Source organism: Artemia sp. Qi Xiang Cuo, chromosome 14 (genome assembly GCF_049724085.1).
Source record: "Artemia sp. Qi Xiang Cuo chromosome 14, ASM4972408v1, whole genome shotgun sequence".
Classification (NCBI taxonomy): domain Eukaryota; kingdom Metazoa; phylum Arthropoda; class Branchiopoda; order Anostraca; family Artemiidae; genus Artemia; species Artemia sp. Qi Xiang Cuo.
In genome coordinates, this window is record NC_142807.1 from 1,716,745 (window position 1) to 1,739,101 (window position 22,357).

The window sequence follows — 22,357 nt, forward strand, 5'->3', positions numbered from 1 at the left end:
TTGGATGTATTTGGGGAAATGGTGGGCGTGAGAGAGACGGTAGTCCCTCTCCAATCACTTTCAACTATTAAAAATGGCCCTAGCCCTATCAATTTCCAATCAAATGAGCCTTTTTGAAGTTTCTACGAAAAAACTTTCAATACAAATCTTATATGCCCCAGGGCATTACTTACAACCCTTGCCCTGAGTGATGGGGGGGTATCATTATCAAAGACTGAATTTCCAGGACTTTCTACTACATTGAACAAATGGCTATCTGAAATTTTGACAGGATTTATCTGGGGGAATTGTGGGAATGAGAGGGGGATTAGTTACCCTCAAATAACTTTCAAATGGAAAAAAAGGAAGTAGCCTTCTCACTTTCCAATTGAGTGAGCCCCTTTTTAAGTTTTACGACAACTCTATCTATAAAAACATTATATGCCCCCAGGGCAGAAATTACAGCCTTTGCCCTTGGGGCTCTGGGGGGTTTGTCATCCTTAAATACATAATCTCCAGAACTTTCAACTGCGTTGAACAAAATGGCTATCTCTAAACTTTGATTGAATATTTTTGGGTAAATGGTGGGCGTAAGAGGGGGGTTAAATACTTTTCACTCACTTTCAACTATTAAAAAGGGCAATTTCAATTTCCAATCAAATGAGCCCTTTTTCAAATTTCTATAACAACTTTCTATATAAGCCTTATATGCCCGCAGGACATAACTTACAACCCTTGCACTGAGGGTTCTGAGGGGGTTATCATCCTAAAAGACCTAATTTCAAGAACTTTGAACTACGTTGAACAAAGAATCTTTCCGTGGAGGATGTTTCTTTTGGGTAAGGGACATTTCTATGGAGGGGCACCGGATTTCCAAGCATTATTTAAAAAACGATAAGAAATTAAATTAAAAAAAAACAAGTTTTTTCAGCTGAAAGTAAGAATCAACATTAGAACTTAAAATGAACAGAAATTACTACGTATATGAAGGTGTTCTCCCTCAAGTCAATACCTCGCTCTTTACGCTACAGTTTTTTTTAGTGCTTTCAAAAGAGCTATCTATTCTAATTAAAAGGCCTTTGTGATTTAGGGGTTTGTGAATAAATTTTTTTTTAAACTTTTAACGTAAAGAGCGCGGTATTGACTAAGGGGAGGACCCCATCATATACGTAATAACATATACGTAATAAAAAAAAAACAATAAAACAAAACAAGCGATACGGCTCAATAGTAATCGAAACTTTTAAAAACGGAACTTTGATGTCAATAAATGTATCAAAAGAATGGCTTATAATGCTGATTCTAAATATATGAATTTTATTAAGTTTAGTATTACTCATCAAAGGCTACGAGCCTCAGGAAACTCACCTGATTTTTTAAAGAGGGGGAAACATCCCCTACAAGTGAAAGAATTTTAATGAAAATCACACCGTCACATTCAGCGTATCAGAAAACTCTATTACATAGGTTTCAAGCTCATATCTGCAAAAATCTGCAATTTTGTATTTTTTGCCAGGAGAAAAATATACGAATATAGAAGTTCGTTAGGTAAGTTAATTTTTAAATTACGTCAGAATAAAATTTAGAGACAGCCATTTAGCAAAAGAAAATTAAAATTCTTATGCAGATTTTGTTTACTTATTCAATGACGGTGAGCCAAAATAAAAGCTGCATTAACTAAAAAACTATCAAAAATTAAATAAAAAAAAACAAGTTTTTTAAACTGAAAGTAAGGAGCGACATTAAAACTTAAAACGAACAAAAACTATTCCGTATATGGAAGGGGCTTTCCCCTCCTCAACGCCTCGCTCTTTACGCTAAAGTTTGACTCTGTCTCACAACTTTATTTTTTAAAACAATAAAAAACTTTAGTGTAAAGAGCGAGGCGTTGAGGAGGGGAAAGCCCCTTCCATAAGAATTCTAGCATAAGAATTCTAGTATAAGAAACTAGAATAAGAAAACAACACTAAAATCAGAACAAAGCTTGGAACCAGGTTTAAAGAAAAAAAAGTTTTAACCGAAAGAGAATATATGCCAATTTTCATTCAAAGTTAAGACAGGGATAGATCCCTGATCTCACCAGATTCTTCTCCCCTTAAAAAACAAGAAACAGTTGAAGATTAAAACTTGTAAAAACTGTCATTTGCCCTTCTATGGGCTATAAACTCATTTCCAAAAATTGGCTAGGTCTAAAATTCAACATTACTTTTGTTGTCTATAAACCAAAATGGAGACTGTAGGCAGATCATATTAAATATGCATATCTGCAGATTCTCTCCACCTTAAGAAAAACGCAAGTGGTAGATTTAGAAAAATCAAAACACCTTTCCTGGCTCTTAGTTCGTCTAAACATCATTCATAAAAAGGGTGATATCCAGCTTTTAGGAAAAACTTTTGTAAGTAACAAATCAGAGCAGTGGTGGATCCAGAGGTCAAAGGGGTGTGCAGCCCCCCCCCCTAACATAGTCTAAAGTGGTGTAATTTACTTAATTAAAGTAAGTTTGCGTTAATTAAACTTGCTCCTAACGCAATTTTATCGGATCAACCTGTTTTGCGCCCCCCCCCCCTTCCCTAAAAAAAAAACTTGATACAACCTTGAATCAGAATAGAATTTTGGCAGATGATTCTAAAAATTCCTGTCTATGGATTCACTTCTCCTCCTTAAAAAGTAGAAATACGAGAATTGAAACATCTCCTAAAGCCTTCATATAGGATGTAGATGCGTATCTAAATCTTTTCTACATAGTATAACTTTCTACAGCACTGATAGTGCAGCCAGTCCTTATTTTAATTAAATACAAAAACAGGTTTTTTTAACTGAAAGTAAGGAACGACGTTAAAACTTAAAACGAACGGATATTATTCCGTATATGAAAGGGGCTGTCCCCTCCTCAACGCCTCACTCTTTACGCTAAAGTTTTTTATTGTTTTAAAAAATAAAGTTGTGAGAAAGAGTCAAACTTTAGTGTAAAGAGCGAGGTGTTGCGGAGGGGACAGCCATTTTCATATACGGAATAATTTCTGTTCGTTTTAAGTTTTAATGTCACTCCTTACTTTCAGTTTAAAAAACTTGTTTTTTTTTATATTTAATTTCTGATCGTTTTTTAGTTAATGCAGCTTTGATTTTGGCTCACCGTCATTGAATAAGTAAACAAAATTTGCATACAAATTTTACTTTTCTTTAGTTAAATGGAAGTCTCTAAATTTGGTTCTGACGTGATTTACAAATTAAATTACGTAACGAACTTCTATATTCCTATATTTTTCTTCTGGCAAAAAATACAAAGTTGCAGATTTTTGCAGATATGAGCTTGAAACCTATGTAATAAGGTTTTCTGATACGCTGAATCTGAAGGTGTGATTTTCATTAAAATTCTTTCACTTGTAGGGGATGTTTTCCCCCCTCTTTAAAAAATCAGGTAAATTTTCTCAGGCTCGTAGCCTTTGATGAGTAATACTAAACTTAATAAAGTTTATATATTTAGAATCAGCATTATCGGCCCATTCTTTTGATACATTTATTGACATCAAAATTCCGTTTTTAAAAGTTTTGATTACTATTGAACCGTATCGCTTGTTTTTTTTTATTTTTTTTTTACGTATATCTTATTACGTATATGAGGGGGTTCTCCCCTTAGTCAATACCACGCTCTTTACGTTAAAAGTAAAAAAAATTAAATTCACAAACCCCTGAATCACAAAGGCCGTTTAATTAGAATAGACAGCTCTTTGAAAGCACTAAAAAAACTGTACCATAAAGAGCGAGGCATTGAATTGGGGGAGACCCCCCTCAGATACGTAATAAGTTCTGTTCGTTTTAAGTTCTAATGTTGCTTCTTACTTTCAGTTGAAAAAACTTGTTTTTTTTTAATTTAATTTCTGATGGTTTTTAAAATAATGCTTGGAAATCCGGCGCCCCCTTCAAAGAAATGTTGCTTACCCCAAAGAAACATCCTCCACGGAAAGATTCTCCATGGTAACCCCCTCCTCCAGCCTCCCTCCCATCAGAAAAAAATCCTTCCTGAAAATGCCTGTATACTTCCCAATAACCAATACAATATGTAAGCAATGGGCAAAGTTCATAACTTGCAGCCCTTCCCCTGGGAACTCTGGGGGATTAGGTCATCCTAAAAGACATATTTATTAAAATTTTCGACTATGCTGAGCAAAATGGCTATCTCAAAATTTTAATTGGGTGACTTTGAGAAAAAAATGAGCGTGGGAGGGGGCCTAGTTGCCCTCCATTTTTTTTGTCACTTAAAAAGGGCACTAGAGCTTTCAATTTCCGTTCCAATGAGCCCTCCTACGATATTATATGACCACTGGCTCAATGCGATTACCCCTGGGAAAAAAAATTATATAAACACGCATCCGTGATCTTTGTTCTAGCAAAAAATGGAAAATTCCCCATTCTTGTAGATAGGAGCTTGAAACCTCTACAGTAGGGTTCTCTGATACGCTGAATATGATGGTGTGATTCTCATTAAGGTTCTATAACTTTTAAGGGGTCTTTCCCCCTTTTTTCGAAAATCAGCCAAATTTTCTCAGGCACGTAACATTTGATGGGTAAGATTAAAATTGATGAAACTTATATATTTGAAATCAGCATAAAAATTTGATTCTTTTGATGTATCTATTGGTGTCAAAATTCCGTTCTTTAGAGTTTCGGTTACTATTGAGCCGGATCACTCCTTACTTACAGTTCGTTACCACGAACTGTTTGATAGTGCCGAAAAATCCTGCACCCCCTTCATAGCAATGTCCCTTCCCCCCTAAAAACTTACTTCATGGAAAGAGCCTCCCATAACGCCCCCCCACCTACCAGAAAAAATCCCCCCTGAAAACGTCTGTATACTTCCCAATAACCAATACTAGGCCTATTTGTTAACATTGGGGAAAGTTCATAATTTTCAGCCCTCCCCCAGGGACTTTGGGGGATTAAGTCATCCTGAAAGACATAGTTATCATATTTTCGACCATGCTGAACAAAATAGCTATCTCAAAATTTTGATCGGATGACTTTGGGGAAAAAATGAATGAGGGAGGGGGGCTAGTTGCCCTCCATTTTTTTGGTCACTTAAAAAGGTCACTAGAACTTTTAATTTCCGTTCCAATGAGTCTTCCCACGATATTCTAGGACCACTGGGTCGATACGATCACCCCTGGGGGGAAAAAAACAAAAACAAATAAACACGCATCCGTGATCTTTCTTCTGGCAAAAGCAAAATTCAACAGTGCTTGAAACCTCTACACTAGGGTTTTCTGATACGCTAAATATGATGGTGTAATTTTCATTAAGGTTCTACAACTTTTAGGGGGTCTTTTCCCCTTTTTTCTAAAATCAGCCAAATTTTCTCAGGCGCTTAACTTTTGATGGGTAAGACTAAAATTGACGAAACTTGTATATTTAAAATCAGCATTAAATTCTCATTCTTTTGATGCATCTATTCGTATCAAAATTCCGTTTTATAGAGTTTCGGTTATCATTGAGCCGGGTCGCTCCTTACTTACAGTTCGTTACCACGAACTGTTTGATGACGCAGACTATCGAAGAGTCTCAAGCATAATTATACAATTAACAAATCAAACTAACGATTATAGGCAGATTATTTTGTAATATAAAAAAAGATGAAAACAGAGAGCGGCTTTTTTTTCGTGCTATGTTTTGAATCTGAAAAGCGATAGAAAAAAAATATATTAGTTAATAAAACAAAAAAACTTGGAAGCAAATTGCTGGTGATTAGGCGTTTCAAGTAAAATTCTTGCCAGTACAATTTTTCCTACTGTAGTAATATCGTGATTATGAAAACCAAAGGAGAGCGTGTATCATTCACAAATCTAGACAGTAGTGGGGGCTTACTACTCTTGACTCCTGATGGATTGACTCGAAAAGAGTGGGGCAGGGGCAAAAGTCACTGGCAAAAGACTCCTGATGAATTGACTTGACCAGAGTGGGGCATTCGCAAAAGCCACTGGCAAAAGACTCCTGAAGGATTCACTCGACCAGAGTGGGGCATTAACAAAAGCCACTGTTCTGCATATTTTACAATTTTAATCTGTAATTTGCAAATATTAAACTGCTATATCTCCATCTCTATACGGAATTCCTTATTCTGTTTTTCCCCATGGAGTAAAAGAGCTGCCGTTTTTTGTGGTTCTTAATATTACTTTAAAGATACAAATACAAACCGAGTATGACGAGAAAACCCTTTATTTAACTATACATATAAATAAACTATGATTAACGGTAATTTTTATTTAAAGGTTATTAGTTACAACCAGAGATATTGGTATAGAATTAGGTTAATATTAAATTTGGATGCGCAATAGAAATTAACATGATTATTAATATACAAATTATAATTTAGCCAATACTGCTTCAGCTATGGTCAGGTGCAATTTAATAACTGCTTTATTTTCCGAAATATTTTATTGGCTTGAAGTTAAATTAGTTATTTTTGTTATGACCAACAGTCTTGGAGACAATGCTTCTTTGAAACACAGTCAATTCAATCAAAATGCTACAGTTGAGTGCAAATTACAAAGAATCTCTGAGTTAAATTAGACCGACCCTACACCACTCATTTGACATGGAATGGTGAATTTACTGATTTGGTTTGGGTATATCTTTTTTTTTCATTTTCTCCCATAATTGGACTTAATTAACTTAAATACTCATTCTATTCAATGTTCATAGTCAATAGTTAATAGAGTCAGTATGCAGGGGTCATGATTGACTCGTTGACACCACCTCTAAAGTTTGGCCCGAATGAGCGTTGAGCTTTGTCTCAGCAAATATATTTTACGCCACTCGATGTCACATGTACGTCCACTAGGATGAGCATTCAGTTTGCGTAACTTTCGAAATTTAATTAAAATACAGATTATTTATATGAAATTAAAGACCGATCATAAAATGAATAGAAATTTCTCTAGGATTGAAAAGATCCCTTTCCCCATCAGCTCCTCACTTCTTACCCTAAAGCTGACTCATATGCTAAAACGGGTTGTGATACAACATGGCTTTAGCTAGTAAGTGCAAATGCCTTGTTTACTTATTGCATTTCACAATATGTAATTTGAAAAGCTGATTCAATCAAGCAATTTGTATTTCCTAATCAAATTTATTGGTAGCTCTCCCTCCCATGTGTAGACGCATACTCCACATTACTAATACTATTCTATTAATTTAGATATCACTCTTGTAAATTAAGGAGGGCATAAAGTAAATCAGCCCCTAAGGACCCCCTCAAAAACTTGAAAAATATGGCGAAACATGCTTTCTGAAGCTTTAGATTTCTCCATCCTCAAAAAATTATAGCAATGATATATTACGGTTCTACGGATGTTGTTAGTAAATACTGTGCTACGGATATTTCTGTATCATTCGAAAGATTAGATACTGTTTTAGCTGATAGTTCTGTTTTTTCTCTGGGTTGTTTCCACCCGTTTATGCTGTTAAGTGCTGGGCATTATATTTGTGTATATTGGTTTAGGTTTAGGTTTATTTCATAAAATAAACAAAAAATCAAGCCATATAATTAGAAAACACTACGCTAGGGGAAAAAAATAATTTTTGCTAACATGTAACGATTAAATACATAACTCTTCCTATATCAACTGAAATCAATAGATCCATTCCAATAACAAATAATAAGAAAAAAAAACTAAGCCAATCCTTCCCTCACACACTTCCAGAGCAATAAACATCATCAAATACAACTCCCAGCCTCCCCCCAGCTTCTTTTTCTCGTACTCCGCTTGTGTTTTGTTGTTTTGTAGTGGGTTAAAAATAAATTTTTATTATTAAAACTCTATGTAACTTACAACTATATAATTAGAAAGCCTATCCAATCAATAAATTTGTTATACACTTGAAAAAAAAAAATTGTCCAATAGATTGGAACATTTCTAAGGATTAAAGAGGGTTGAATTTCCTGCGCTTTCTAATGTGAAATTCCACAATAATACAGTAAAAAAAATAGACGGATTCTCCCCTGCATTTTACTAAATCCATAATAATAAATTCTTTGACACGATCAATTTTCAGAATCCCCCTCACTGTTGAGCTAAGCCTCGTTTACCACGCTCAAGCTCAGCTAAAATTCATCTTTATTATTCTGCCTTGGTTTTTACCAAATGATATATTTTTAAATCATTTTTTATTTTCCTTTTATTTAGTTTTACATCAGCATTTAAAAAATTACAAAGAAGATCCATTAAACATGATGAATGAAAATTTTGAAGCATTCAAAACTGAAGGAAGGGTAAACAAAATTAGCAACAGTATAGAATTATCAATCATCTAAAGAATATTTCAATAAAGTAAAAGCAACAATTAAATTGAAAAAACAACAGATTCCTTATTTCATGCTCTTTTTCTATATAATAGTCGTTTCCCTTACAGTGCATACCACCCCAAAACCCCTTCTCGTTCAATATACACAACAGAAAATAAGTGATTTGCAATAGTGTCCAGCAATAGTAATAGCGTCCAGTCACTTCAATTGTCAAACTACACAGTTCACATATGGGCTTCAGACTGGTTCATCAGTGTCTTTTTTGGTTCGATCACTGTAATAATGTCGGTACTCCTTAACAACTAGCAACAGGAACTGTTTCTGTTCTTCAGATGTTGTGTGCAGTTTGTTATAGTCATCCATCAGTGCAACACCACGTTCAGCAATGTCATTGATTACCCTCATGCTGTGCACTATATTTTTAACTGTCTGGTAGTCTTCGTCAACTGACCACAGATCAATGTTCTTAGTTAGGAATGATGAAGGTAGTCTGGTAATGCTGAAGAATCTGTTGGTATTCTGCGTGACAAAGTTTTCTAACTTCTTCTCTCTGAGTGTCAACGGATCCACTTCTTCAGCGGGTGCTCTTCTCTTGATTTTTGCAGAGGCGTAACCATATGATGTTTGGTTTCATTTGATACTTTGTTATTAAAGAAGGCGAGTGCCACCAATTCATCTGATAAGTACCATAGGTGTCTTACTAGTTTGTTCAAGGCAGTTTTGATATCGATTCTGATATTTTTCTGTAGCTGTAGATGTCCATTAAAAGTTGGAGGTCAATGCGAGGGGCTGATGGTACTGACGATGCCTGAAACCATGCTTTCACGTAGATGATCACAGTGAATTGACAAATATCAGCAAGAGCTTTTTCTTGCCTTTTCGTGAGTTTGAACTGACTTCTGAACATCCAGATCTTTAGCGCATAGATGGCCTTTGCCATCCACTTTGCTTGATGCAGCCCAGCTGGAGCTCTGAACAAGATTCCCTTAGATGGCGTGCCATCAAGGAATATGATTGTCAAGGCTAAAAGCTCACGGTAATCATCACAAGGCTGATACGCTAGTGTCTGCATCTCAGCAAATGCTATGATAACTGTGATTACATGTGAAACAGCTGTAAACACGCACTCGTCTGATGAAGCCGTCTGAAAGTCTGCTCTGTTAATAAACTGCCAGGTTTTCTTAAACCGGTTGAAAATTGTTATCTCTGGGCCTTTGCTAGGACCAAGGCAATCAAGAACCACTGCTTGTAAGACTATTTCTAAGATATGGTGTCGACAAGCAAACCAAAGCATGTCCTTGTCAAGTTTTTGTTCTAAAAGGATGCAAACACCATTTCTTGGATCAGAATTGACAGATATAGTGTCAAAACACATGTACTTAACCTGATCTGTAATGTTCCAAGCCACAGAGGCTTTAAAAACTGCTACCGAAGAAGCTTGACCAGGTCTCGAGACTACCTTTGGAACGTCAAGAAGCTGATCTACACCTGCTCCGGAGACCAAAATTGGAAGGCGATCGACAATCTGTCTGCTGCAGATATCCTCTAGGAGTTTTCCATCCTAGTGAATAGTTAGAGGAACTGATGGTTTAAACTCCTGTCGTAGATTTTCGGCTATTGCCTAGCGCCGCTTCATCCTGTCTCTGCGAATTGAAGAGCGATTGACATTGTATTCAGCAGGATCTTAACCAAGGTGTTGCAGGAAGTAATACAGCACTTCTGTCACTAACTTTAGCCACATCCAGACAGGCTGACATTTTGTCATCCAATATGTATACTCGTCCTCTTTTTTGACATTTTGCTGAGGTTGATGGTTTTATATCTTCTGTTTCACGGTCTTTAATTTCTTGACCTTTTTTGCTGTCAGTGTCGCTGTTAGATGATGATTCCAGTGTCACTATCTTTTCTCTTGTTTTTTTTTCTTGCCTCTCCTTCTCAATTCTTATGTCATGGTATTCTTTCCTTTTCTTAGATGATGCTCTTTTTATTTCTAAAATCTTGTCGACAATGCCCATCTTTCCACGGCGTCCTGGTTCCCGCTGCGCTAACAGAAACTCACGGTCTTCTTGAATACGTATCATCTCCATTGCGTTGGCGTGGGCAATGTCAAACAAAATGTCCAGGTCCACTTTCCACTCTTCTTCGTTCTTTTTCAGTGTCTCAGAACACTTAGCTTTGTTTTCTTTATTTTTCTTCAGGTTTTCATACTCCTTAAAGAGATACTGAATAGTGTTTACCGCATGTTTCTTGACCATTGTTGGAAAGTGTGCCTTTGTCAAAATTGCAAGGACGTCATTGGCTATGGAATGTGCTGATTCAAAAACTGTCTTGTTCGTAACTTGCTTGTAGTGATATAATAGCACCATGACCTCCTTTTTCGACGGTAGTTTTGTTGAAGTCAGAGTGTCTGATAATTGCCCGATGAGCCATATGTCTGTTTCACTTCTTGTAGTTGGTTTTAATATTGCATCAGTACTGTCACTTGTACAAACCTTGCAGTCCATGCTGTCACTCATTGCTGTGTCAGTGTCAGTGTATCTGAAACCATATATCGGATTAATAAAGTTACCTGTATCAGTTTGAAGAATAATTAAGGTGTTGCAGTTCATAAAACGAAAAAAAACTGAAATATGCATTTTCACTCACATTGGATACAACAAAAATGGCTCCCTGTGTTGAAATGCATTGTAGGAAGCCTGCAGATAAATAAATAAATAATTCCAGCAGTTCAGAAGGCTACCATGCTGTACTATAGTGTAGTGTTGACTGTTGAAAACTGTGCAAGACATGCAGCAATGAGCAATGAGCACGCAGTAACCAAAAACTTTAACCTCTGGTAGGGACCTCCTAATGTCAATATATTTGGCTCTTTTTTGGGATTCTGGGGTATTTTAAAAATAGAAACAAGATTAGGGGGTGCCTGCTGAAGAAATCCTACTTTGAAAAATAAGGACCACCCTAATATACAGCCCTAACAATATGTGTTCAGCCTGGTCATACGCCATAGGTCCTTTGTAGAAATTAAATAAGAACAACAAGTATTTTTAACTGAAAGTAAGAAGCGACATTAAAAGTTAAAACTAACAGAAATTATTCCGTATATAAAAGGGCCTGTCCCCTCCTTAACACCTCACTCCTTACGCTAAAGTTTGACTCTTTCTCACAACTCTACTTTTTAAAACAATAAAAACTTTAGCGTAAACAGCAAGGCGTTGAGGAGGGGACACCCTCTTTCATATACGGAATAATTTTTATTTATGTTTGTTTTACGTTTTAATGTCACTCCTTACTTTCAATTAAAAAAACTTGTTTTTTTATTTAATTTTTGAATGTTTTTCAACTAATTTAGTTTCGAATTTGGCTCACCGTTCATGAAAAAATTAAATAGAATTTGCATATTAATTTTGGCAGATTTATTCCTATACAAAGGAATGCCCCCTACTCTACACCTTGCTCTTTACGCTAATGTCTGAGTCTTTGTTACAACTCTACTATTTAAAACAATAAAAAATTTTGCGTAAAGAGCGAGGTGTTTAGGAGGTGACCGTCCCTTTCTTATAATAATAATAATAATAATAATAATAAATTTATTATAAGCCAAAAATAGGTCGTACAGCACAGTATTCTTAAAAACACTCCACAAGAAAAATAAAAAAATTATTTAACTTCTCCCCCACCCCACCCAGGAAAAAAAAAATCAAGTTTCACTCATTAATTTCAACACTTCATTTACATATTTACATAACTGCCTGATTGTCCTTTTTACTGTTGTCTGCAGGATCCCCGGAACCTCCAAGTTACCACCCTCAAAATACTTTCCCCTTAAAAGAGAAAGTTGTTGGCACTCGGCGAGAATATGGGCCACATCATCAGTACTTAGGTTACATCTGGGGTGAGAGTAATCCGCATCTGCATCTGTATCTGGGGCCAAATCCAAATATCTCTTTTACTTTGGAATAAAACTTCAAAATCTCAGATGTTTTAACTGCCTGAGTCCACATTTGGACTTCCTGGTCTTTTATTCTTTCTAAAAGCTTAGCCAAAAACGACTCATCCTGATCTGAGAGTCATAGCCCCTCATTCCAAATATAAGGTAATCCTACCCCATCTAAAACATTTTTTATTTGATATGGCCACGATCTCTTACGTTTCGACCGTAGCATCTCCAGATAAGCTGCCTCTGCTAACCTATCTTCTGGCAGACTTAGATCTTTTAGCCAAAGCGGATCATCTGTGCTAATCTACTCATTCTCGGCAAAAATATTCCTTGGTCACCTTTTATTGCCTGATTGTGGGTCTTTACGTGAAGACCAATTTATCTTTTAAAGGGTTGCAGCTGAATTGATTCCAAATGTGCTGCCGGGTCAGGCCCCCAGAGTTCAGTTCCGTAATGGATAGTAGGTAAAACTTTAGAATTAAAAACATATTTATGCATTTTTAGATTTTCTATACTTGAAAGCCTTGAATTATGTAAAATGGCAGCTGAAACTGCTTTCCCTCTCTTAATCATCTCTTTTAAATGATCTTTCCATCCTCATTTTGCTGAAAGTGTTTCTCCCAAATATTTAAAATTTTCGCTCTCTTTTACTTTTTCACCTTTATAATAAACTTCTACTTTTTCATCATCTTTATTCATATGAATTCCTCTAAGAACCACAATCTCAATCTTTTTGATATTCAACACAAGTTTCTTTCTATCTAAATATTCTTCTAATATAGGCTACTCAATAAGATCTGGATCTCCTCTGGTGACTTTCTTATCAACACCGCATCATCAGCAAAAACCCACAGAGATAATTTCAGGCAGGTTCCCTAGTAACACCGTAGGGGCCTATACCTTTTTAAAATGGTCAACAATATCATTTATATACAACGTGAACAACCTAGGCAAATTATTGCTACCCTGTTTTACTCCTTTTCTACTTTCAAACAGCGATGATAATCCCCTCCCTCAATCTTTCACTATACCAAATGTCTCTCTATGCATATAAGCTAATATCCTAACGAAAAGTCTTGGTAGGCCTACCTTTAACAGTTTTAAGCACAGGAGAATCCTATTAATAATGTCGAAGGCCTTTTCTAGATCTAAAAATGCAACGCACAACCTATTCTTCTCTTTTGCATATTTCTCTAGAAGCGCCTGTAGGACTAAGATCCTATCAATAGCATTATATCCATCTCAAAACCCTGCCTGCTCCTTGTTCAAAATTCTATATTTTTCTAACCAATGAGCTAATCTAGAATCTAGTATTCTTTCTAATATTTTGCTAAGACTAGGTGCTAAAGATATCGGTCGATAATCACTGTGATTCACTGAGTCTCCTTTTTTGAATAGCGCGCAAAATCAAGGATGTTTTCCACGACGAGGGCCATTCTCAAGGAGCCAGAACTAAGTTGAAGATAGCCAAAAAGATGGGCATAAAAAGAAGTCGGAATTGTATCAAGATCTTCTTTGGGACTCCATCGTTATCAGGTGCTGATTCACTTTCCATGGCGCTTATGCATTCTTCAATTTCTTCTTTCAATTTGGGTTTTATCCGATCATATTCGTGTTCTTTCAGTGGTCGTCGCTGAACCAGCAATATATAGAAAAATTTCTGTTCGTTTTAAGTTTTAATGTTGCTCCTTGCTTTCAGTTAAAAAAAACTTGTTTTTTTTAATTCTGAGTGTTTTTCAACTAATACAGGTTCGAATTTGATTCACCGTACATGTAAAATTAAAAAAAACAACAATTGAATATTAATTTTTGGCAGATTTATTCCATATATAAAGGATTAAGCCCTCCTCAACACCTTGCTCTTCACGCTAAAGCTGTTAGCACTTAATAAAAAAGCTTCCTATTCTAATTAAACGGCTCCCATGTCTCAGTAGACGCTTTTAAAAAGATGAGACAAACAGTCAAACTTTAGCATTAAGAGCAAGGTATTGAGGTATAACAAGGTATAAACAAAATTTGCATAAAAATTTTACTTTTCTTTTGCTAAATGGCTGTCTCTAGATTTGGTTCTGACGTGATTTAAAAATTAACTTACGTAACGAACTTCTATATTCGTTTATTTTTCTTGTGGCAAAAAATACAAAGTTGCAGATTTTTGCTGATATGAGCTTGAAACCTATGTAATAGGGTTTTCTGATACGCTGAATCTGACGGTGTGATTTTCATTAAAATTCTTTCACTTTTAGGGGATGTTTACCCCCACTTTAAAAAATCAGGTAAAGTTTCTCAGGCTCGTAGCCTTTGATGAGTAATACTAAACTTAATAAAATTTATATATTTAGAATCAGCATTATAGGCTCCTTCTTTTGATACATTTATTGACATCAAAATTCCGTTTTTAAAAGTTTCGATTACTATTGAAAGTTTCGATTACTATTGTTTTTTTTTTATTACGTATATGTTATTACGTATATGACGGGGTTCTTCCCTTAGTCAATACCACGCTCTTTACGTTAAAAGTTAAAAAAAAAATTAATTCACAAACCCCTGAATCACAAAGGCTGTTTAATTAGAATAGATAGCTCTTTTGAAAGCACTAAAAAAAAACTATAGCGTAAAGAGCGAGGTATTGACTTGGGGGAAAACTCTCTCATATACGTAATAATTTCTGTTTGTCTTATGTTCTAATGTTGCTTCTTACTTTCAGTTGAAAAAATTTTCTTTTTTTTATTTAATTTCTTATCGTTTTTTAAATAATGCTTGGAAATCCCGCGCCCCCTTCATAGGAATGTCCCTTATCCCAAAGAAGCATCCTCCACAGAAAGATTATCCATGGTAACCCCCTCCTCCATCCCCCCCCACCAGAAAAAAATCCTTCCTGAAAATGCCTGTATACTTCCCAATAACAAATACAATATGTAAGCAATGGTCAAAGTTCATAACTTGCAGCCCTTCCCCTGGGAACTGTGGGGGATTAAGTCATCCTAAAAGACATATTTATTAGATTTTCGACTATTCTGAGCAAAATGGCTATCCCAAAATTTTAATTGGGTGACTTTGAAAAAAAAATGAGCGTGGGAGGGGGCCTAGTTGCCATCCATTTTTTTTGGTCACTTAAAAAGGGCTCTAGAACTTTTAATTTCCGTTCCAATGAGCCCTCCTACGATATTCTAGGACCACTGGCTCAATTCGATTACCCCTGAAGAAAAGAAAGAAAAATAAATAAATAAATAAATAAACACTTATCCGTGATCTTTCTTCTGGCAAAAAATGGAAAATTCCACATTTTTGTAGATAGGAGCTTGAAACCTCTACAGTAGGGTTCTCTGATACGCGGAATATGATGGTGGGATTTTCATTAAGGTTCTATAATTTTTAGGGGGTCTTTCCCCCTTTTTTTGAAAATCAGCCAAATTTTCTCAGGCGCGTAAATTCTGATAGGTAAAATTAAATTTGATGAAACTTATATATTTTAAATTAGCATTAAAATCTGATTCTTTTGATGTATCTATTGGTATCAAAATTCCGTTTTTTAGAGTTTCAGTTACCATTGAGCCGGGTCACTCCTTACCTACAGTTCGTTACCACCAACTGTTTGATAGTTCAGTTATTTTTGTACTTCGGTTTTGGTACCAGAATGCATTTATTCAGTTGAGGCAGGGTTCCCGGGCCTTTGGTAAAATCCCAGTTAGATCTGGGGTCCGTCAGGGTGGTGTGCTTTCACCTCATATTTTTAAAGCTTGTTTATTGAATGTTCTTAATAAGATACCGCTTTCTTACTCTTCGGGGTTGTAAAATGTCTCCTATATTGCATATGTGGATGATCTTCTGCTTGTTAGCAGGTCAAAGTTTACTTTAACGAAGTCTGTGCTACTAGTATCAAGGCTGTTTGGGGAAATCGGATTAAGCCTCAACACTGATAAATGTGAATATTTAGTGTTTAATTCAAAATCTTCAGCAATGCTGCTTGATTGAGGTTTATTTTCTGTAAAAAGTGTTGAATCTTTCCAATGACTTGAGATCAATGTTTGGAAATGGCTTACGTTATATCGTTTCCGGGCATTGAGTGATATTCAAGAGAAGCTGAAACTGGGGTACGCAAAAATTGTCCCCACCAGGGGAAGATATAACAGAAAAGCACTGGCTAAATTGTACTCGAGCTTTTGTGACCATGCGGTTTTGTTCCCAGCTGGCCTTCACATCCTGTTTCGACCAGGGGATATTAGCGATATTAGAATTATGTATTTCCGATATTGCAAGTTTTTATTGTATCTGCCTCTTAGATACAGTAATAGAAAGATGATGCGGATTTTTGGCGCTCCAGATATTGTAAATTGTTTTGTCAGACAAAGTAGCCTTCTTCAAGAGAACATTTATGCTACTTTGGGTGTAAACCACCCACTTATCCGGGTAGCCACAGCGCATTGAGTGCAATATTTATTTATTGTGTTGTTGTTAAATGTATTTTTGTGTTTTTTTTGTTTGTTTTTCTTTTCTTTTCTTGTGTTACTACACTTCATTTTCTGTATAGTGGGTCAATAATAAATTATCATTATTATTAAATCCCCCAAGTGTAACATTTCCCCAGGAATATTCACTCTCTAGAAATTTCCCACCCCAAGGAAGATTTTCCCTTAAGAAATACGCCCCCAGCCCCCCCCCCCCCCTAAAAAAAAATGTCTGTATGCTTCCCAATTTCATAACTTACAGTTATGTATTTCATAACTTACAGTTTGGCGAATTTCATAACTTACAGGTCTCTCCCCACGGACTGTGGGGGACATTTTAAACCTAAAGACATAATTTTTCGATCTTTCAACTTTACTGAACAAATGCCTATCTTAAAATTTGGATCAGATAATTTTAGGGGAAAATGGGCATGGGAGGGGGAACAGTTGCCCTCCAATCTTTTTGGTCACTGAAACAGGTTACTAGAACTTTTAATTTCCATGCGAATGCACCCTATCCCAATCTTCTACGACCAAAATTTCAATACTTCACCCCTTGGAAAAAAAAACAAATAATCTGTCTTCTGGCAAAAATAGAAAAATTCCACATTTATGAAGATAAAGGCTTGAAACATCTGCAACAGGGTTCTCTCGTATGCTAAATCTGATGGTGTGATTTTCGTTTAGATTCCTTTAATTTTAGGGGGTGTTTATCCCTGTTTCAAATATCAGGCAAATTTTCTCAGGCTCGTAACCATTGACTGGTAATACTAAATTTAATGAATATTATATATTTTAAATCAGCATAGAAATATGATTCTTTTGATGTATCTATTGATATTCGAATTCATTTTTTTAATATTATAGCCGACTTAAGCAATTGGCGAATTTTATAACTTACTGACCTCTTCTCACGGACTTAGGGGGGTCATTTTAAACCTGAAGACATAATTATTTGATCACTCAACTATACTGAACAAAATGGCTATCTCAAAATTTTGATCAGATAATTTTAGAGAAAAATGGGCTTGGGAGGGGGCCCAGTTGTCCTCCAATCTTTTTGGTCACTTAAAAAGGCTACTAGAACTTCTAATTTCCATTCAAATGCATACTCTCCCGATCTCCTAGGACCAGAATTTCCATACGATCACCCCTGGGAAAAAAAAACAAAAAATGGAAAATTCCACGTTTTTGAAGACAGGAGCTTGAAACATCTACAGTAGGGTTCTCTCTTACGCTAAATCTTATGGTGTGATTTTATTTAGATTCCTTCAATTTTAGAGGGTGTTTTTCATTTTCTCAGGCTCGCAACCTTTGATGGGTAACAATAAACTTAATGAATCTTATATATTTGAAATCAGCATAAAATTATCATTCTCTTGATTTATCTATCGACATTCAAATTCTTTTTTTTTAAGTTTCGGTTACTATTGAACCAAGTCGCTCCTTACTTACAGTTCGTTACCTCGAACTGTTTGATAGATAGTAAATACATTCTAAGACCACACTGGCTATGTGGACGACTTGGCGAAGGTCCTTGTCGAAATATTTGCTTGTTCTTCGTCTTCATGCTTCGCCACTGGCTGACAAAATCCTCGTTTTCTCTCCTTTTTATTTTAGTTTTCATTTATTATTTTCTTTCCTCTCTTAGCAACATATTTGATAGATAGGTTTTTCCTCAGTTTTTATTCTATCTTTGGCTGTGATTGAGCGCAAAATCTACCATTATATTAGTTGAAATAAATTTATAAAGTGTATAACAATGGAAGGAAACATGATAATCTGATTAATATCAATTAGCTGCATATTATAAAGTAAGGATTTTATTGTTCTAGTTTTTTCTTTTAGACTGTTATATATTCTTGGGCTATGTGTGGGGTAGGACTAATTTTATCTTATTTAAATATTTCCTTCAAATAAATAGTATTTCTAGACATTTACCAAAGGATCAAACCTGGCTGATCAAAACAACCTATCTGACTTGTGACTTTTCTTTCAAGCTTTTTTCTTTTCCTAACGTATATTGTTAGCTAGTAATTTTACTAAGAATTACGTTTCTAGGAGCTGATAACATTTTGTGTATCCAGCTTTATTAGTAAATCTAACAAATTGGATTGATGTTGGAGAAAATTATTAGAATTTGAAATTTAATATTCAAAAACTAATAATGCAGAGAAGTAGAATGATTAGTTTCTATCCAAAAAAAAACATTGATGGAGAATCCATGGTTGCTCAATTTTCTTATAGTTCGCAAATATCTTTCATTAGTTTCCTGAGGACGTCTAGTGAATTAGGTGGATTTAGCAACCTAACTGATAAACTAAGCTTAACTATAGCTAGCCTTATATACTGATCTAGATTCATCAAAATTTACTTTTACCAAAATTATAGAATCTGCTTTCACTAAGACCAGTTTCAAGCAGTTTTTGTAGCAATTCTTTTTCCAAACTTGTACTTTTTGAACTTCCACCCAATCAATTCGTTTCTGAGGATTGTTTGGTAAGATTGTTTCTTAGTAAACACTTATGTTTCCTGATGCTAACAGAAATTATCTAGCAAATATTGTTAGTCGATAATATGACAGCGAAAAAATAGCTTTCAATCTTTACTTTACTGCCCGTTGCCTCATTGTCAAATATTAACTTTCAGCCTTATCTACCAAACGACTATTATGGGTCCAAAGTGACTCTTCTTAATCTGATGGCTGAAGTACCTAAGATATCACAATAATAATGCTTTTGGTCCCATGGACCTATCTTAGGTCTATTCATACCTCAAAACCATAATTTTCTTTTGGCTGTTTCAAAGTTGTGAAGCTTTCATTACGGACCCACATTTTGCCAGTGTTGTCATGTTGAACCGTTAAAATAAATTAGCAAAATCAACTAGTGAAATTTAACAACACTTTTTATCTATAAAAACTCAGATAGGCCTATTAGCATTACGTTGCTTCGAAAAAGCAACATCACCTTAAGAGGAAAGCTCCACTTTCTTATACTATTTAGCGGCAAATGTTTTTAGCACTCCCCTTTGTTTTCAGGGGGATCTAATTTACCAAAAAAAAGGGAAAAAAACATTTACCAGACCACAGACAACGTTTGTTTAAATAACCACAGTAAAGAGAATATATTCTCTCTACGTTGTTACATGTTACTTAACACATGGCCAATTAACAACCATGCCTAGCACTTGCTGATTCTAAAGTTGGTCTATCATCCCCATATATACGACGTTGGAATTCCCGATTTTTCTTATATACTGTGAACATTTTTACTTAATTAGTTCAAACACAAAGATGTTATTTTCATTGTCTTTTGTGCTTTGAAGTTCTTGTAATAACAAAAAAAAAAAATCAGAAAACTGATAGGCTCATTAATGTACAAGACTTGGAATACCTGATTTATTGTAAAAACAAAAGAGAATGAAAAATAAGAGCTTACCACAATCCTGCTTTCATTTAATTGTTTTGGACTGAAGGACCTGACTAAGGGAACTGATTCGTGTGTGGGTAAACTTCGAATACTTCCAGCTGTTGGTGGCTCAAGAACAAGAAACTCAGTAATTTTTTCACCATAATACGATGTCAATGCGGTAATATCTTCTGGTACTAACGCGTATTTTCCTCCTTCTCTTACATGCAGGATGCGGGTTGACAGATATATTATTTTTGGGACAATTTCGATGTTTACCTTTAGCCCTTGGAGAGTGGTTATGCCTGAAATACCAAAGTGACAAAAAAGAAAGAGAAAAAAACTGGTGGAAAATACACCATCCTACTACTAAGCCATCACTTTCTTTAATGTGTCACAATCGAAGACGGGGCTCTTAGAATTGAAGATCTAGCTAAAATTGCCAGTTAAATTGTTCTAGTTAAGTTGTAATTAAAATTTTCAAAGTTAAAATTCTGTCCAAACCACGTTTCCTGTGCAGCGTACTCAATTTATCTATTCAATAGTTAAATTCGATTTTTTTTTTTTTTGTAACAGTTGGATACAGTTACACAACAAAAAAAACATTAAATACAGTTAGGTACTAAAAAATCTTGCATAATATTTTCTTTTATTGAGTAACAATCCTGAAACGGTTGATGAAAAACAAAACTGAACATTAACCTTGATTCAAACCTAATACTATTAAAAAGAGGGTTCTCTGTTTTTCTCATATTATGTAGCCATTTATTGGTATCATAAGAGATTCATACGTTAAAATAATAGATATATAAATAGCTTTTACAGAACTGAAGGTCAATATTTCTTATATAAACGTAAAATCCAAGATTATGTTAGGAAACTCATTAAGTACCATAAAGTTGGGCGTATATCTATTTTTGAAAAAATCCTCTAGTTGGCTTATATTATGTCGTATTTGTGAAGTCGTATAAAATTATGAATTTAGAGATAGAGCCGTTGAAGGAGTGAGGACAAGATTTATATGGATCTAACCTCAATGAGGCCCAGTGTGATTGTTTTTTTTTATGTGGATATTTACATTACCAGTTTAGTTACTTATTAATAATGAATAAGTTGGTACTTATCAGTAGGCTAAGTACTAATTATTAGATTGTTAGTACTCCTATTTCCCACATGCCTAACCGAAAGTCAAAAGGAATCTGCAGTTAATGCGTTAGAGAAATTTATTCGGTACTTGTTCAGAATCCGGAAACACTCGGGAAAGACCGCGTCGAAATCTCAAATATGCTTAATGATAAACTGGTTTTCGCTACATAGAGAGGCAAGGCTCATTCCGTGACAAAGATTTAAACTTTTGTTTTTTGGGGTTGAGGGGACAAAAAAAGGTACCTAGGTTAGGTTACCTATTTAATATATGCTATGCTTTACCTTTTTTAAAAAAAAGGTACCTAGGTTTAGGTTACCTATTTAATATATGCTATGCTTTGCCCCGTAACAGGATTTTCATCCTATAACATAATAGGATTTTCATACTTCATTTCATTATTTCATTTTCATATTTTATTTTCATATTTTCATATTTCATTTCTTCATTTTCATATTTCATTAGAATTAACGAAACTTCTCTTTTCGCGTGTTTCTGGATTCTTAACAAATACCACTTATTCTACATAAAAATATATGTATAGCCCAAAAATCGTGATTCAAGGGCAAGGGGAGTGTTGTTTATAGTTCTTAGCTTCCACCGCATAAACATAATGCTGTGATCTACCAAGGTCATTTGTATGGTTAACGTGGTATTAATAAAAAGAAACAGTAAGACCAGTAAGGAATTTGTCCCAAACCCTGAAGGGAGGGTTGAACCATAATTGGAAAATTATAAACATTTAATTCCTCTAGCTCAAAAACTGAAAGAGTCAGAAATTAAAATACTATACTGTAGCTTATAAAGCTTTTTTTCCTATCGCTTTTTTCACTTCTAACAATTTTTGCAGTTTTTATTTAGACATTTTAACTCGTTTTTTTCTAAAAATTGTCAATATTTTTTGTTCTTTAAAAATCTTTTGGTTGTTTCCAAAATGTGAAATCTTTAGGGCAGTGCCACATATACGTCAGTGCTGCCACGTTAAACCTTCAAAATACATAAGCAAAATTAATTAGTTAAATCTGACGACACTTATCATCCGTTCAAATTTAAACACTAGCAATCAAAAAAGTTGATTCCAAAAGACAACTACACCTTCAAATGAAGATGAAAACTTATTAGCTTAGCTTTTGCTGCCA

At 35.0% G+C, this 22,357-nt stretch overlaps 1 protein-coding gene across 2 annotated transcripts in view; it reads right to left on the bottom strand.

Moving 5' to 3' along the window:
* LOC148944032 (chondroitin sulfate proteoglycan 4-like) overlaps positions 1 to 22,357 on the bottom strand; it is a 530,325-nt gene that overhangs the window by 46,185 nt on the left and 461,783 nt on the right. For both annotated transcript variants that reach the window (XM_089099784.1, XM_089099785.1), the window contains exon 13: positions 20,105 to 20,379. In XM_089099784.1, the coding sequence (XP_088955910.1) occupies positions 20,105 to 20,379 (275 nt within the window). The remainder of the gene's footprint in view (positions 1 to 20,104; positions 20,380 to 22,357) is intronic.